The 15309-nt window shown below is 43.7% G+C and overlaps 1 protein-coding gene across 1 annotated transcript in view; it reads right to left on the reverse strand.

Annotated features, from left to right (window-relative positions):
• Positions 1-8990: 8990 nt before the first annotated feature.
• LOC120223064 (arachidonate 5-lipoxygenase activating protein) overlaps positions 8991-15309 on the reverse strand; it is a 29772-nt gene continuing 23453 nt past the window's right edge. Inside the window, exon 5 of the mRNA XM_039221111.1 lies at positions 8991-9468. Within this exon, the coding sequence (XP_039077042.1) occupies positions 9306-9468 (163 nt within the window). The 3' untranslated portion in view covers positions 8991-9305. The remainder of the gene's footprint in view (positions 9469-15309) is intronic.

Raw genomic sequence — 15309 nt, forward strand, 5'->3', positions numbered from 1 at the left:
TCAATATTGGGCAGGTGCTCCCCAGCACATGTGTGAATGGGCTGTAGGAACCCAATGAGGCCTGAGGCCATGTCCCTAAGGGATGACACTGAATGTTGTTGCGTCTGACTCAAGGGAAGCTTTTAGACAAGAGGCAGAATCCCTAAGCTCACAGTTATATGAATAGTCCTGGGCCTGCTTTCTAAAGGAATGTTTGTTTAATAAAAGATCTATCTTTGTGGCCAAATTTGGTCTGAGAATTGCTTTCTTAATAACAAGACACAAGGTTAGGACAGAGCTAACTCTTACCCTCCTTAAATGTCCCAATGCCATTACATGCCCTCAAATTACCCACAAGTTTTGGTTGGACCTTTTGGATAAGGTAAGTTCACAATAACTTTAAAAAGAGATAGACTTGGAGCACCTGGATAGCTGTCAGTGAGTACCAGACTCACGATCCCAAGGTAGTGGGATTGAGACCCACATTGGGCTCTGTGTTGAATAAGGAACCTACTGAAGATTCTCTCTCTCTCAAATATAAATAATAAATAAATAAATAAATAAATAAATAAATAAATAAATAAAAGATAGATTTGAATTTGGATCCGGGATATGCTTCCTGGCAGCTCTTTGACCTTGGGCAAAGGTCCTCACCTGTGGGTTATTAAAGGATTGAATAAGAAAAGGCCTACAGAGCACATAGTACAGTACCTGACACACAATGAGAAAGTAATAAAAGCACTGCCATGGCTATTATTAAGTGTTTAGTGATTCTTTTAAAAAAAATTTTTTTTTATAGTTTATTTTTATTTTTGAGACAGAGAGACATACAGCATGAGTGGGGGAGGGGCAGAGAGAGAGGGAGACACAGAATCTGAAACAGGCTTCAGGCTCTGAGCTGTCAGCACAGAGCTCAACGCGGAGCTCGAACCCACAAACCGTGAGATCATGACCTGAGCTGAAGTCAGACGCTTAACCGACTGAGCTACCCAGGTGCCCCATAGTGACTCTTATTTCTCCTAATCATAAGTGGCTTTTCAGTGTCCTTTGAATCTCATTTTTCTGGGTGATTTACACAGAACTGTAAGTTGAAACTTCCCACTCTTATGCATTTATAACCTCTGTTGCTCTAGTGATTCTTGTACCTCTCTGACTGCTTACTGTCCCATTAGAATAAACGTTCCTCAAGGGCAATCTTGTCTCTCTTTGTCACTGCCAATGCCCAGCACTGAGCCCTAGGCCTGGGATATGGTAGGGGCACTCTAGGAATTTAATTGCATACTGATTCTCTTCTCACCCAGGCTCAACACCCAGGATTCTCTTTTACTTTCCTTCTTTCCTTGTTTCCTTGGAACCAACCATGCTCCCTCTTCATTATTTATTCATAATGTTCTATCTTCCACTCTCTTCTCCATATGCCCTGCGACCATCTTAGTCCAGGCACCATCTTGCATTTAAACCATTGAAATTGTTACCTTCCAATCATCTCCAGCTTGTTCCTCCTCCCCCATCTAGCTATTTCCATTCCTCAATTATCTTCAGTAAAACTGCCAGATTATTCTATTAAAATCATGCTTTGCACAAGTCATCATTCTCCTAAAAACAAAACAAAAACCACTTTCAACAACCCTCTACTGAGAGCATCCTAATCCCATAGACACTGAAGAGTCCACCACCTAACCCATGGACATTCCTTTTAGGCAATCTTGCACTCCAATCAAAATGGTTTACTCATTATCTCCTATTGATCCTGCTGCTCACAGTCCAGCATCTTTCATATCTTCTCACCAGTATCTCCAAGTTACAGGGAAGGTTGATTCAAGTACATAGTGGGAGATATTACTTTCAAGGCTTGTGTTTTATATGAAAAGCCATATCCATTTTGCATATATCTCTCAGTGGTAGGAGCTTTTCTGATGTGATGCTTTAAAATGCTTTAAAATGCAACAGAGGGGCACCTGGGTGGCTCAGTAGGTTAAGCATTGGACTCTTGATTTCAGCTCAGGTCATGATCCCTCAGCTTGTGAGTTTGAGTTCTGAGTTGGTCTCTGAGCTGACAGTGCAGAGTCAGTCTGGGATTCTCTACTTCTCCCTCTCTTCCCCTCCACAGCTTGTGCTTGCTTTCTCTCTCAAAATAAATAAGTAAACTTAAAAAAAAAGTAATAAAAGTAGTAAGTAATGGCTTCCTTTTAAACTAATTTTTTAGCATTTTATCAAGGTCAGAGATTTATTTGACTTGTTTCATAGTAACAGACTAGTTAAGAATCCCTCCCTAAAGTAATGTGGAACATTCTAGAAGAGTATCCATGCAACTCTTGACTTTCTGGCGATCCACACCCTTTCTCTGCCTGGCCTCCCTCACTTAATTCCTCGATAACAGCCTCAGCATAGGGAAGAATGAAGGTAGCAAACTCAGGAAAGGAAGGGCTTTGAAAGAAAGGGTTATGATGAGAGGAGTTTCAGGCATTAGCTGTTTTCTATGGTCCTCAATAACCTAGGTGATTAAAAGAGAGAGAAAGGATGTGTCAGCTGAATCACAAAATGCTCTTGTGGGTTTTGTCCTCTTGGTAGGCATGAACTAAACACACACACACACACACACACACACACACACACACACATGCATACACACACACACTTTCCCCAGCTCCTCCACCCCACCCCAGTAAGGCCTTTTGCTGACAGAAGTTACAAGAATCATCCTACTTCATGATCAATCACATCAGCTAGCACTCTTTTCATACCAGCTGATGCACTGGTAAGTTTAAATATAATTGAGGTGACAAAGCAAGGTTGTGTGCCCAGTGGGCGTGGCTCTTGGGCTCCAGGTGAGAATAGACATTTCCAGACAGTTGCTGTGACCATGTTCTAGTTGCCATAGTATTGACATCGAGGATGCAAACGTATAGGTAGGGAAGGAAGTCATCCTGCACCAAATGTTCCAACTTTTATTGTCTTGTTCATTGGCTGAGTAGTCATTTATTAGTTTGAATTCTGAGAAGGCTTATAATTCATTTTGTTTATGCAGTGGCTTCTAGGCTATTAATAGCAAGTTCATTTTTGCAACACTCTTCAACTATGAAGGTCAATTTCCATTAAAAATTGTTTCTAAAAATTATCGGAAGAGAGACACAGTGCTTGCTTTCCTATAGACAGACCTTCTGATATTCTTGAAGCCTGTGCTGACCTCTTTTAGGCAAGTATGAGTGCACCCATTTGCAGGGCCGCAGGAAATTCAAGTGCATATGCTCCATACAGACATTCTGTACTCCCTATCAGCACAGTATCTAAGTGCTTAGGCAAGGATAACAAGAAGAAAAGGAGGATAAACTTCTCCTGGGACTCTGGCCTATTGGTGTGCCAGGCCAAATTTTTAATTTGGAGAGCAATTCTGCAGAAAATGAACAGAAACTGCTATCTAAACATTTTAATACGAATAAGCCCCCAAGCCAATATGCAATCGAGTGCACTGCTTTCTAGTAATTTCATTTATGCAACAGCTCCACAAGCTGTTTCTCTCTCCATATTCAGATAACCCTCGCCTCTAGGGTGACTGTAAAAATGATATTTTAATAATGTGCCACATCTGTGATCAGAAATACTTAATGAAACACTCTCGTGATCATATGGTAACAAGCTTCAAAGAACTGTTTCCAGATTTAGATAGGACCAGTTTGCTTCCTATGGTAACTCTCATCAGCACATTTTTCAGTATTGTCTGCAAGAAATCATACCTGAAGATAAGTAAGTGCTCAGGATGACATCCAGCACTTATTTCAGCTGTGAGGCTTGCTGGCTCCCATAGACCTTTTAGATCAATAGAAATATAATGCGAGCTGAATGTGTAATTTAAAATTTCTAGTAGTCAGATTAAGAAAAGTACAAAGAAACAGGTGAAATTATTTCTTTTTTTTTTAATTTTTTAATTTTTTTATTTTTTTTTTTACAAATAGTTTATTGTCAAATTAGTTTCTACATAACACTCAGTGCTCATCCCCAAAGTGCCCTCCTCCATGCCCATCCCCCCTCCCCCCCACATCCATCAGTCCTCAGTTTTTGTCAGCATTCAAGAGTCTCTCATGGTTTGCCTCTCTCCCTTTCCCCCACCATTTCCGCCCTTCTTCTCCCGCTTGTTCCTCCGTCAAGTTCCTCCTAATCCTCCTATAAGTGCAAAAATATGATATATGTCCTTCTCTGCCTGACTTATTTCAATCAGCAAAACACCCTCAAGGTCCATCCATGTTGCTACACATGGCCAGATTTCATTGTTTCTCATTGCCATGTAGTATTCCATGGTATAGATAAACCACATCTTCTTGATCCATTCATCTGTGGATGGACACTTAGGCTCCAGGTGAAATTATTTCTAATAATACATTTTATTTAACACCTATATCCACAAGAGTATCGTTGCAACTTGTAATCCATACAAAAACATTATGAATGAGATATTCTATATTTTTAACATTAAATCTTTGAAATCTGATATGCACCTTACATTTACAGTATATCTCAGTTTAGAGGAGACATATTTTAAGGGCTAGTAGCCACCATATTGGGTGGTACAGCTATAGAGCAAAAAGCTTCTGGAAGAGTGGTCTTCAACTAGCTACATCAAGAAAATCCAGAGAATCTTATAAAGAATGTGAATACCTGAGCCCAATCCCTAATGTATCAGATCATATCTCTGGGGGTGGCATTTAGGGGTCTCTATTTTCTAATGGGTTTCATAGCTGGAGTTTTGCTTACTCAAATTTAAGACCATCTGCGAGGCTCTCTGTCCCGAATTTGTTCACAGCTCTTTAGCCATCACCACTACAACCTACCTCACAGTCACATAAGCCACTAGACACAATCATACAACCCAGTCTATTCTTCAAGCGACTCATTCAGTATGTCTGGAACACTGATTATCTGTCTCACACTGTTCTAGGCCATGGAGACAGAGGCATGAGCAATACAGCCAAATCCCTGCCCTTTGGAACCTTATATCCTGGTGCAGGAGACAGACAATGAGTAAGTAGAGGACTAAATAAGTGATCTAATTTCAGGTGACAGAAAAGAAGAAGTAAGGGAAGGATAGGAAACGGTTGGGGTGGGAAGGGCAGAGGAAGGATTGTGCTATGTAGACTCGGTGCACTGGTCTTGGAGGGGTCTGTGAGGAGGTGACCACTGGAAGACTCTACAAGGAGGGAGGAAGCCTCAGAGCACCTGGGGGAGGACCCTGTATTACAGCCAGCAGCAGGAGGGTCAGTGGGGCTGATGCTGAGGGAGCCAAGGGGGGCAGCTCAAAGAGGAACACAGCCACCAACCAAACAGTCTCTGCAAGGGCACATCAAGGCACTTGGGATTTGTCCCAAGAGCAATGAAAATCCCCTGGCAGGTTTAGCAAGGGCATGTGACATAATACCCAATGGATGTGGCTGTGGAAATGATTCAGGAGAGATATAACATCAGCTCAGACAACAAGGACAGCCAGGGGGATGTGTTTTGCATAGAGCTGGTAGAATTTGGTAAGGGATCGATGGTGGGGAAGGAATACAAGGAAGGACTGAGAGACAGTGTCTTCCTTTAGGGCCTGAACAACTGAGTGATGAGTGGGACATTGCCTGACAAGGATAAGGCATAGGTGGAGAGGGAATATAAAAGTCCAGTTGCACAGCAGGGACATTCTTATCATGAAAATAGGGTATTTTAGTCTAAATGGAAGGGGAGGGTGGAGTTCACTTACTGTTTGTCTCAGCTTCATCTGTTCTATCACTGTACTATTTCCCACAGAGGATAAAAGGTAATGAATGAAGCTTCCCAGCTCCCAAGGAGTTGGGAGGGACCCCAGACTCTCTAATAGAATTCTCATGTGTTCACACGTGCACGCGCATGCACGCACACACACACACTTCACCCTGCTTCTGCACAGAAGACTCACAATCTCACCATCCATCCAGCTCCCTTTGGCTCCTCTGACACTGGAAGATAAGGTGGGTAGTCAGAATCCTAAAAAGACCCACAATTCTGTATAATCTGCCCCTTGCCTTGAGTGTGAGCAGAGCTTGGATTGTAATTTCACTAAGTTACATTATAAGGGGAAAGTGAAAGGATTTTGCAATGTCATTATGGTGCTAAACCAGTTGATTTTAAGTTAATCAAGTTAAGAGCTTGATTTTTAAGTTGTCAAGTTAAGAGCTTGACCTGGGTGGGCCTGGCCTAATCAGGAGAACACTATAAAAGTGGGTCTACAGGTCAGAAAGGAAAAAGGCACCAATGTGGCTCTCCTGTTAACCTTATTAAAGAGATAAAATGCCATGTTGTGGAGAAGCCCATGTGTCAGGGAAGGGGCTACCAGGAGCTGAGGGCCTTTCTCCTGGAATTGCAAAGAACTGAGTTCTGCCTACAACCAGTGAGCCTGGAAGAGAACGCTGAGCCTCAGCAGACATTGCATCTAGGCCGACATGTTGATTATGGCCTGCTGAGACCCTGAACAGAGGATCCAGCTCAAGCACGATGACCTCTCACCCAAGAAAACTGTGAGGTGGCAATGTATGGAGTTATAATCAACTAACTTTGTGGGAGCTTCTTATGCAGCAGTAGAAAATGAATACAATAGGTAATGATAATAAATATAATAAATATAGCAACACTAGATGATAATATTCAACACTTAGTATATGCTAAAATTTTTCAATTGCTTTATCTCATTATTCTTTATAGCAACCCCATAAATTTGACTCTATCATTATCCCAGTTTAATTAATGCAAAACTTGAGGCTTAGGGAGAAGTCACAGAATGGAGGGGGTGACAGGGAAAGGATTGAGCCCAGGTCTAGGACTTTGAAGACAGAGTCTGACCACTAGGCAGTGAGACCTGCTCTACCTCTACCTCAACCCTTAGTGCCCTCAGTCGTGGAGTCTCCACCAAGGCCAGAGTCAGCAGAGCCTCAAATGGGTCATTATATCATTTCCTTTCTTTGCACTCCGGGGGTCTCACAGTCAGTTGGGACAGTATGGCCTCTGGGAGATCAGATGTCCCCAGGCATATTCTGGCCTAGCTCACCTTTAGAGCCACCAGCTCATCTTGGTTTTCCCAGGACTGTCCCTGTCTTCCAACTGAAAGCCTCTCCTCCCATGAAATCTCTTAGTCCCAGGCAAACTATGATGACTGCCCTCTGTCCCAAGCCCAGGCTGAGGTAGTCTTTGAAGCCACTTCTACCTCACAGTTTGCAAAAACCTTTCCTTTCTGATGCCCACTAGGACGTTTGAGTCCTGCTCTCTCCAGAGAGCTAAGAGCAGAAGCAACTCTACTTAAGTGATTGGAACCAAGAAGCTTCTGCTCGTTGTTGTCTGGCAAGAAACCCCAAGTGGGATGTTAGTCTGACCATCAGAAGGCCCAGGAAATCATGTCCACATGGGGGGACCATCAGAAGGCCCAGGAAATCATGTCCACACAGGGGTTTTCCTGTGAACTGAGAAATCTGCTTACCTTGAGCATCACGCATGAAGCACATCGATCCAAACATCGCACAGACCAGAGTCCATTTTCCATTCACTCCACTCCCCAAGCAGGCAACTTTGAGGAAACGCGGGAGAGGTTGGCCCCTGGATTTGTCTCATTCTTCCTAAGATTGTGACCATAATGAGACTCAGCTGGGGGGTGACAAGGACTCATCGATTGCTGCTCACCTCAACTGGGAGTTCAATCCTCATGGGTTGCCTCTCCTGTGGGAACTGGCTTCTCTCTGTCGAGAGTCCCGAACTCTTGACCACACCCAGCTATCTTCTCAAGTGTGACAAGGGACACCGTGTGTGTAATGGTTGGACCACCATGCATCCATCCTCAATATGGGAAATGGCTCTACAGATATATTTTATTAACTATTGCCAGCCAGTGATTTATAAACTCATCCATGCATTTATTGATTTGTTCAACCAATAATTGGGGGCCCCCACAATGGCCCTGACATTAACCTAGGCTCTGACACTGAGATACAGCCCATTTTATTTTATTTTATTTTATATTAAATATTCATTTATTTCTGACAGAGAGCATGCAAGCAACGGAGGGGCAGAGAGAGAGAGTACAGAGGATCTGAAGCAGGCCCCTGTGCTGACAGCAACGAACCCAATATGGGGCTCAAATTCACGAACCACAAGATCATGACCTCACGCTCAACTGATTGAGCCACCCAGGAGCCCAACAGCATATTTTAAGCAGAAATTATATGATAGGTGCTGGGCATGATGCTAGCACATAAAGATACCAACCTAATCCTCATGAGATGTGTGGAGGATTCTTAAGGAAGTCCACAAAAGATCCTTAAGGAAGTCTGTCTGTCAATAGGAAGGATAGTGTGGGAGCTTTTTAGCTTTGTTTTTGTTTTGACATGTCTCCACAATTAACCCCATTAAAACACTGAAAGTAAACATGTCTTAATCTCATAAAACTCACCCCACCTGTCCCCTACAATATATCACTTTACAGGACATCTGTCTGAGTTCCAAAATAGCTTGAGGCAGGATGCCTGCGATGTGACAGTCTCCGAGCTTGGCACAGGAAAAACAAAATAAATGGGACATCAGGGATATTCAAGAGCTAATGATTTAGTGGGGAAAGGCAACACATGCTCATAAACATCTTTCCATTGTAATATGGATTTGCTGTGGTTGAGATGTTCAGAGGGTGCTGTGGGAGGTCAGAAGGCAACACCAGACAGACCTAGAGTTAGGAAAGGCTTCCCAGAAAGGGCCATGTTTCTGCTGTGTCTCTTCTGGTTCTTTGTTGAGTGGTATTTATTTGGTCATCAAGAAACTTCAAATAATACATGAAAATATAAATACAGAGTAAAACTTACCCCCAAATCTCTTTAGCACAAGATAATCCTACTTGACATTTTAGTGAATGCCCTTCCAGGCACATGTGTGTAAGGATAGTATATTTTTTATTATCATCTTCGAGGTTGAAGAAATGAGATGAGTTGTTCAAATGTAGCAATAACCCCACAAAAAACTCAACCACCAGCCTGAAACCTGTCTCGGTGTTTTATTTTAGGAAAACATAAATGGTCACAAAACATCTTCAGAAAGTGGGATAACTCAAGAAACATACAGAACGGGTCTGAATAAGAAATACGGGGCCACTGCCATTCTCAAGGCAGGGAGCAGACACAAAGTTATTTTCTTCCAGGGAAAGCAAGGTTAACTTAAGCTGTGGAGCCCAGATGGTCATTAGATTTACAGCGGTCTGAAGAGGAGCTGTATCTTTTCAAGGGTTGAGTAATGATGACTTTAGGTATTGATCAGATGAGAGCGCTGACCCTGTACTCAGCAGAGAGTCAGGGGATGAGGAGTAGAGGGGAGATGGTGGTGGTTATGGTCTTTATGTAGTTTTCGAAGTCACTTCCGAAAAAGAGGATGAGGTAATAGTTGAAGATGCCAGCAAGGGACATGAGGAACAGGAACAGTATGATTCGCTTCCCAAATATGTAGCCTGGTGTGCTGGATAAGACAGAAAAAAGTAGAAGTGGCAAATGAGGTCGATTTAGCAAAGAATGTCATCACTTTGAGATACAAGGGGTTTCAGTCATAGTTCCTTTTACTCAGGAATGCTCCATTTACTTCATATGAAGAATGGAAGGGTCTCCGCTGTTATTAGTCACTGAACATATTTCAAAACCAAGCTATGAGAGCATAGACCCCAGACCCCATCATCGTAGGGCTCAACTATACAGCTTCTCTGAATTCTCCCAGTTTCTTTCTGAACTCCAGTTCCCTGAGGGTATGAAGGTGGTGGGTTTTGTGGGTCATCAGGCATTCTGACCCAGGGTTAGGAACCCCAGTGACTCTTCCAGACCCTTTCTGCAGCCACTCTGCTCCAGGAGTGCCTGTGAAGCTATGCTGGCAGCTGCATCTAACACAGGACTGAAGTACCTCTCCGAGAGAGGGCCAGGTTTCATGAACCAATAAAGCTACTGGAGTCTAAAAGGTGCTTCATGATCCAAGGGTTCAGTGTCTTCTCCTGAGGCTGCTTGGGAATAAGTTGTGTTCACACTAATGAAAGTTTGCACCTGTAGCAGTGGAAGACAGGTTCTTACATTTTAAGTGGATGGAGGAGGGGGAGAGATGTTTTAGTACATTCATATTCTTCTCTCAAAGGCTCTAAATCCTATGCTGCTTAGGCAAATCATCAGCTGGGGATCAAGAAGCACCTCCCCAGGGATATGTGACTGCTTAACTATACACAGCGGCTGCCCTTCCTTCCCTCTGCACGATCTTTCTGTGACCACAGTGTCTGGGTCCACCTGGGTAGCACTAGTGCATTTGGAAAGTCCAGCCAAATGGCTCGTTAAGGCTATAAGTAATGACCCCACTGAGGGGACCCTTTGGCAATCAAGACTGCTCAATGAGAACAGCCAATCAGCTGAACAGTGCTGCTGAGAGTCATGTTTTTTGACATAATCGAGAGGGCAGATTTTGGCATCCCCAGGTTCAACATTAGCTATTACATCTTTTTGAAATGGACCCCAAAGGTTCCTCATGTAACTCCTAGCTTTCCTGTGTCAAGAAAAACGTCCAGCAATTAAACTATTCCCTTGCTACTCAAAGTGTGGGCCATGGACCAGCAGCAGCAGCATCCACGAGGGGCTTGTTAAGAAATGCAGAATTGCAAGTCCCTCCCCGGATTTACTGGATCAGGATCTGCATTTCGGCAAGTCCCTCCGTGATTCACAGGCCATTAACATTTAAGAAACATGACCAGCTGACACAGCCCCTGCTCCTTGACCAGCTGCACTCTTCTCTCCTTGTTTCTCTGTTCACAGTCTTGCTCATGAAGTGAGACATCTTATCTCTTTACTGGGGAAAAAAATATGCTCTCTAAAGAGAGCATTATGGGCTGAATTGTGTCACCCAAATTCATATGTCGAAGTCCTAGCCCAATTCCTCAGGACATGGCTGTCTTTAGAGACAAAATCTTTATAGAGGTAATTAAAGTAAACATAATCAGCAGGGTGGATACTGACTCAATGGGACTGGTGTTCTTTTAAGAAGAGAAGATTTGGACATGGACACAGGCAGAAGGAAGACACAGGGAAAAGATGGTCACCTATGAACCAAGGAGGGAGGCCTCAGAAAAACACAGGCAACCAACACCTTCATCTCAGATTCTTAAGCTCCGGAGCTGTGAAACCATCAATCTCTGTTGTGTGAGCCACATTGTCTGCAGTACTTGATTATAGTGTCTCTGATAGACAAATACAGACAGTTACCTGCTAATGCTGATAAGGAAGTAACAGAATCTAAGTGAGGGCTATTTTTTAGTCAGAGAATAGAGGGTTCAGAGAAATTAAATTGTGAAAAGTCAAACATTGTGGTGCCTCAGATTTATCACACGAATGAGGCCACCATATGCTCATTACAGAAACAAGAAAAAGTGATTTGCAAAGCTGTTTCAGAACGCGCCTGAGATAAATCTGTGGTGAAGGATGAAATGGCAGTGCCTGCTGCTGAAATCATGGTGTTTTTGACTTTGGGCAGCATTTTTCAAAGGTCTCAAGTCATACTGCCCCCAGGGAGATGGCTGTGTGGTGCCTTAACTCTTTCCGTACCACGCAAAGGGTATGGAAGGCAGGAGTTCAGCACATGCCCACCACCTGCAGGACTAAGTGTGAATGGGGGTCTGCACCTCAGGCACTTCCTTAGCCTCATTTTGAAATCTGTCAAGACTGGTGGTGGGCATGGTGTGGCATGTGGTGGGAGCGGTGTGCGCAGGCTCAGGAAGCTCCACGAAGAGTGTAGGAGGAAGGGACAGGAGTCCCATGGGGCACACGCTGCGTAATTAGACTTTGAGACTCAAGGCATCTCCATTATTGTCTCTGAAAGTTAATACAGAGTTCTCTCTACATGGGGTGGGGAAGGTCAGAATTAAAGGAAGCCTCAGAGGGACCAGGCATATTATATCTGTGACTTCATTTAATCCTCAGATGTGAGGTATTGATAACCTGTTTTCCAGGTGGGGAAACTGAGAAGAGACAGGTGGAATGATGTGCCTGAAGTCACACAGCCAGGAAGAGGCAGAGTGGGAATTCAAACCTGTCCGTGGGAGGCCAGAGTCCTGCTCTTCTACCTTACTGAAGGCTCCTTTGGGTTTTGGAGACTAGGATTGTATTGTTAGTTTTGGAAGAAATGTATCCCCCTATCTTACATACACAGCATAAAACCTATGTGAAAATATACAAGAGGCATTATGACAGACAATTCCCATCTCGAATGTGCCTAACACTTCAAGGAAGGGGAGGTGTGGTGTGAGATAGCTGAGGCCTGAGCTCCAGCCCCAGCTCAGGGCTGTGTGACCTTGGGCAAGTCGCTGACCCTCCGCTGCCTCACACAAAAATATAATCAAAATGTGGGTGGAAAAAAAAACTTTATGATCCCATCTGGCGTTCAAATTCTGTTCTTTTCGGTAAGGAAATGTCACTTTAAACCCAGTAACTTCTAAAAGGAATAAAAATTATAAGGCCCATGAGAACCATATATTGTTTCTTCATTCACCCACATATCTCCATAAATCAGGCCCTCCAGAAAGTTTTGTCAAATGAATCATTCTTTAAAAAGAGGCACATGGGAGGCGTGGGTGGCTCCGTCAGTTGAGTGTCCGACTTCGGCTCAGGTCATGATCTTGCTGTCCTGGAGCCTGTTTCAGATTCCGTGTCTCCCTCTCTGTCTGCCCCTCCCCAGCTCGTGATCTGGCTCTGTCTCAAAAATAAATAAACATTAAACAAAAAATAAAACTAAAAAAAAAAGAAAAGAAAAGAGGCACAAATCACCTTTAGTTATTCCCACATTGTGTGTAGAAGTTGTTAAAATGTATATTCCCAGACTACCCTAGAGATTCTGATTCCATAATTCAGGGTGGGACCAGGAATCTATATTTTTAACAAGCACCCCCAGACAATTCTGGTGCAGTTGGTGGTTGGGTGGTGGGTTTCACTTTAGAAATACCAGCCTTGATACCCATATACTCACCCAGGGGTTCCCAGAAAACACATTCATTCTCTAACTCTGGTGAAGTAACCCCATAGTCCACATTTGGATTGGGGTTGGGGAGGAAGCGATTCTAAAATATTGACACTAAAGGGGAAAGTGATTGTGAGGGATCAGCACTTTTGAAAATTGTGCCCATAATTGTGTCTACGAGTTTAGTATTTTTGGTCCTGCTCCTGACTCTAGCAGACCCCGGGTCTTTTTGAGGACAAGAGTTCTGTCATGTTTATTATCATCTCAGCAAACTGGCTCTTACCTCACTGGAGACAGGAGGTCAGGAAATATTTTCTGAGTGGATGCTGAGTGAATGGGGAGTGAATGAGCAATCAGTAAAGGTTATCTTTGTCTGTCCACCACTGGGTTAAGAACTTCAAATCACACAGACGAATTTAGTGGGATCCCCAACAAGAAACAGGGCTCTGAGGGATGGGAAGAGAGAGAAGTTTGGTACCAGCTAGGATAGGTAGACGATAAAAGTCAGGTAAAGGTAGGGGAGCACCTGGGTGGCTCAGTCTGTTAAGCCTCTGTCCCTTGGTTTTGGCTTAGGTCATGATCTTGTAGTTTGTGGCTTTGAGCCCCATGTTGGGCTCTGTGCTGACAGCTCAGAGCCTGGGACCTGCTTCAGATTCTATGTCTCTCTGCCTTTCCCTTGCTCATGCTCTCTCTCTCTCTGTCTTTCAAAAATAAATAAATATTTTTTTTATGTTTTATTTATTTCTAGGAGAGAGAGAGAGACAGGGTGAGCAGGGGAGGGTCAGAGAGAGAGGGAGTCACAGACTGAAACAGGCTCCAGGCTCTNTTATTTCTAGGAGAGAGAGAGAGACAGGGTGAGCAGGGGAGGGTCAGAGAGAGAGGGAGTCACAGACTGAAACAGGCTCCAGGCTCTGAGCTGGCAGTCAGCACAGAGCCCGACACGGGGCACGAACCCACGAACCGCGAGATCATGACCTAAGCGAAAGTCGGACACTTAACCGACTAAGCCACCCAATAAATAAACATTTTAAAAAAGTAAAGTAAAGGTAGATGATAAAAGGCAAGTAGTCTTGTAATATAATGCCAACTGCCACTGAGTTTGGGACCTGATAGTAGCTTAGAATGAGAGGGGAAGAAACTAAAATTCATTTTTTTTAGAGTGAAATAGTGAGCAGGGAGAGGCAGAGAGAGAGAGAGAATCTCTAGCAGGCCCCGTGCTGTCAAGAAAGAACCTGACACAAAGCTTGATCTCACGGCCCTGAGATCTGAGATCTGAGACTTGAGCTGAAATCAAGTCAGATGCTTACCCTACTGAGCTACCCAGGTGCCCCTAAAATTTATTCTTACTTTCATGTGGTTTGAGATGCTACAAACTACCTAATTAAACAGGGAGGAAAGGGTCAGGGACTAGGATGTAGGGCTGAGAATAAGACTAATGAGTTTCTAGGAGGGACAAAGGTGGGGTCTCCAAAATCCCAGAAGGAAGAAGCTTTGGGTGGGGGGAATATCCAAAGGAACGTCATGCCTACCCACTGTACCCAAAATGACATGAGAACTTCTGAAGTGGATAGGGCCAAAATAACTTCTGGGGGAGTAGGGAGCAAAGATGATTGACAGCTCAAGGGAGAAATTCCTGGAAGGGTCTCCCTGAGCAGAATCTTCCTCTATTGGTGAGCCCAATAACTAAAGCAGATCCTGAAGACATTAGAGCATTTGCAGAGTCCGAGTGTGACACAGGCCAGGGATGGAAGTGGGTGACTGAAAGAGGGGATCCACAGTGGAGGATGGTGTTAGTACATAGTTTCTAGAAGGCAGAATTGAAAATCCTCTTGGACCTAGCCATAGAGGCTCTCAGACTTGCATCTACCCCAAAATGTATGTTGGTCTAAATTAGGATTAGACATTTCATTCTGTATATATCATTTCTCCTGATGACAGTAGCTCCGAACTCTGTGTTCAGAAGCATTGTGAGGCCACGTTTGGTCTCAGCAGGAAGGAGTGCCATGATGGATTAGTAATGAAAGCTGTGGTGCAGGAGAGGTGAGAAGGCTCTAAAAGCACCACGGACAGTGGTAAAGGGGCTGCTGGGGTCTCACAGGGAGACCAGACCAGGATTTAAGAGGTTAGGCAAACTGCATTTCAATGAGGTCCAGGGAAGTCTATCCAGTATTTTTAAGATTTTAAGTCTATATCTTATTAGTTTTTGTCACCTCGGCTCATTCCCTAACAGTGACCTTTACAATGAAAAGAGCCTGTGGGCAGATCAACAAATTTTGTCATTCTCCACAGACTGTTTTGGAATCAAAGCAACTGTAAGATCTCACA

Source organism: Hyaena hyaena, unplaced genomic scaffold, assembly GCF_003009895.1.
Source record: "Hyaena hyaena isolate Hyena2069 unplaced genomic scaffold, ASM300989v1 scaffold_944, whole genome shotgun sequence".
Classification (NCBI taxonomy): domain Eukaryota; kingdom Metazoa; phylum Chordata; class Mammalia; order Carnivora; family Hyaenidae; genus Hyaena; species Hyaena hyaena.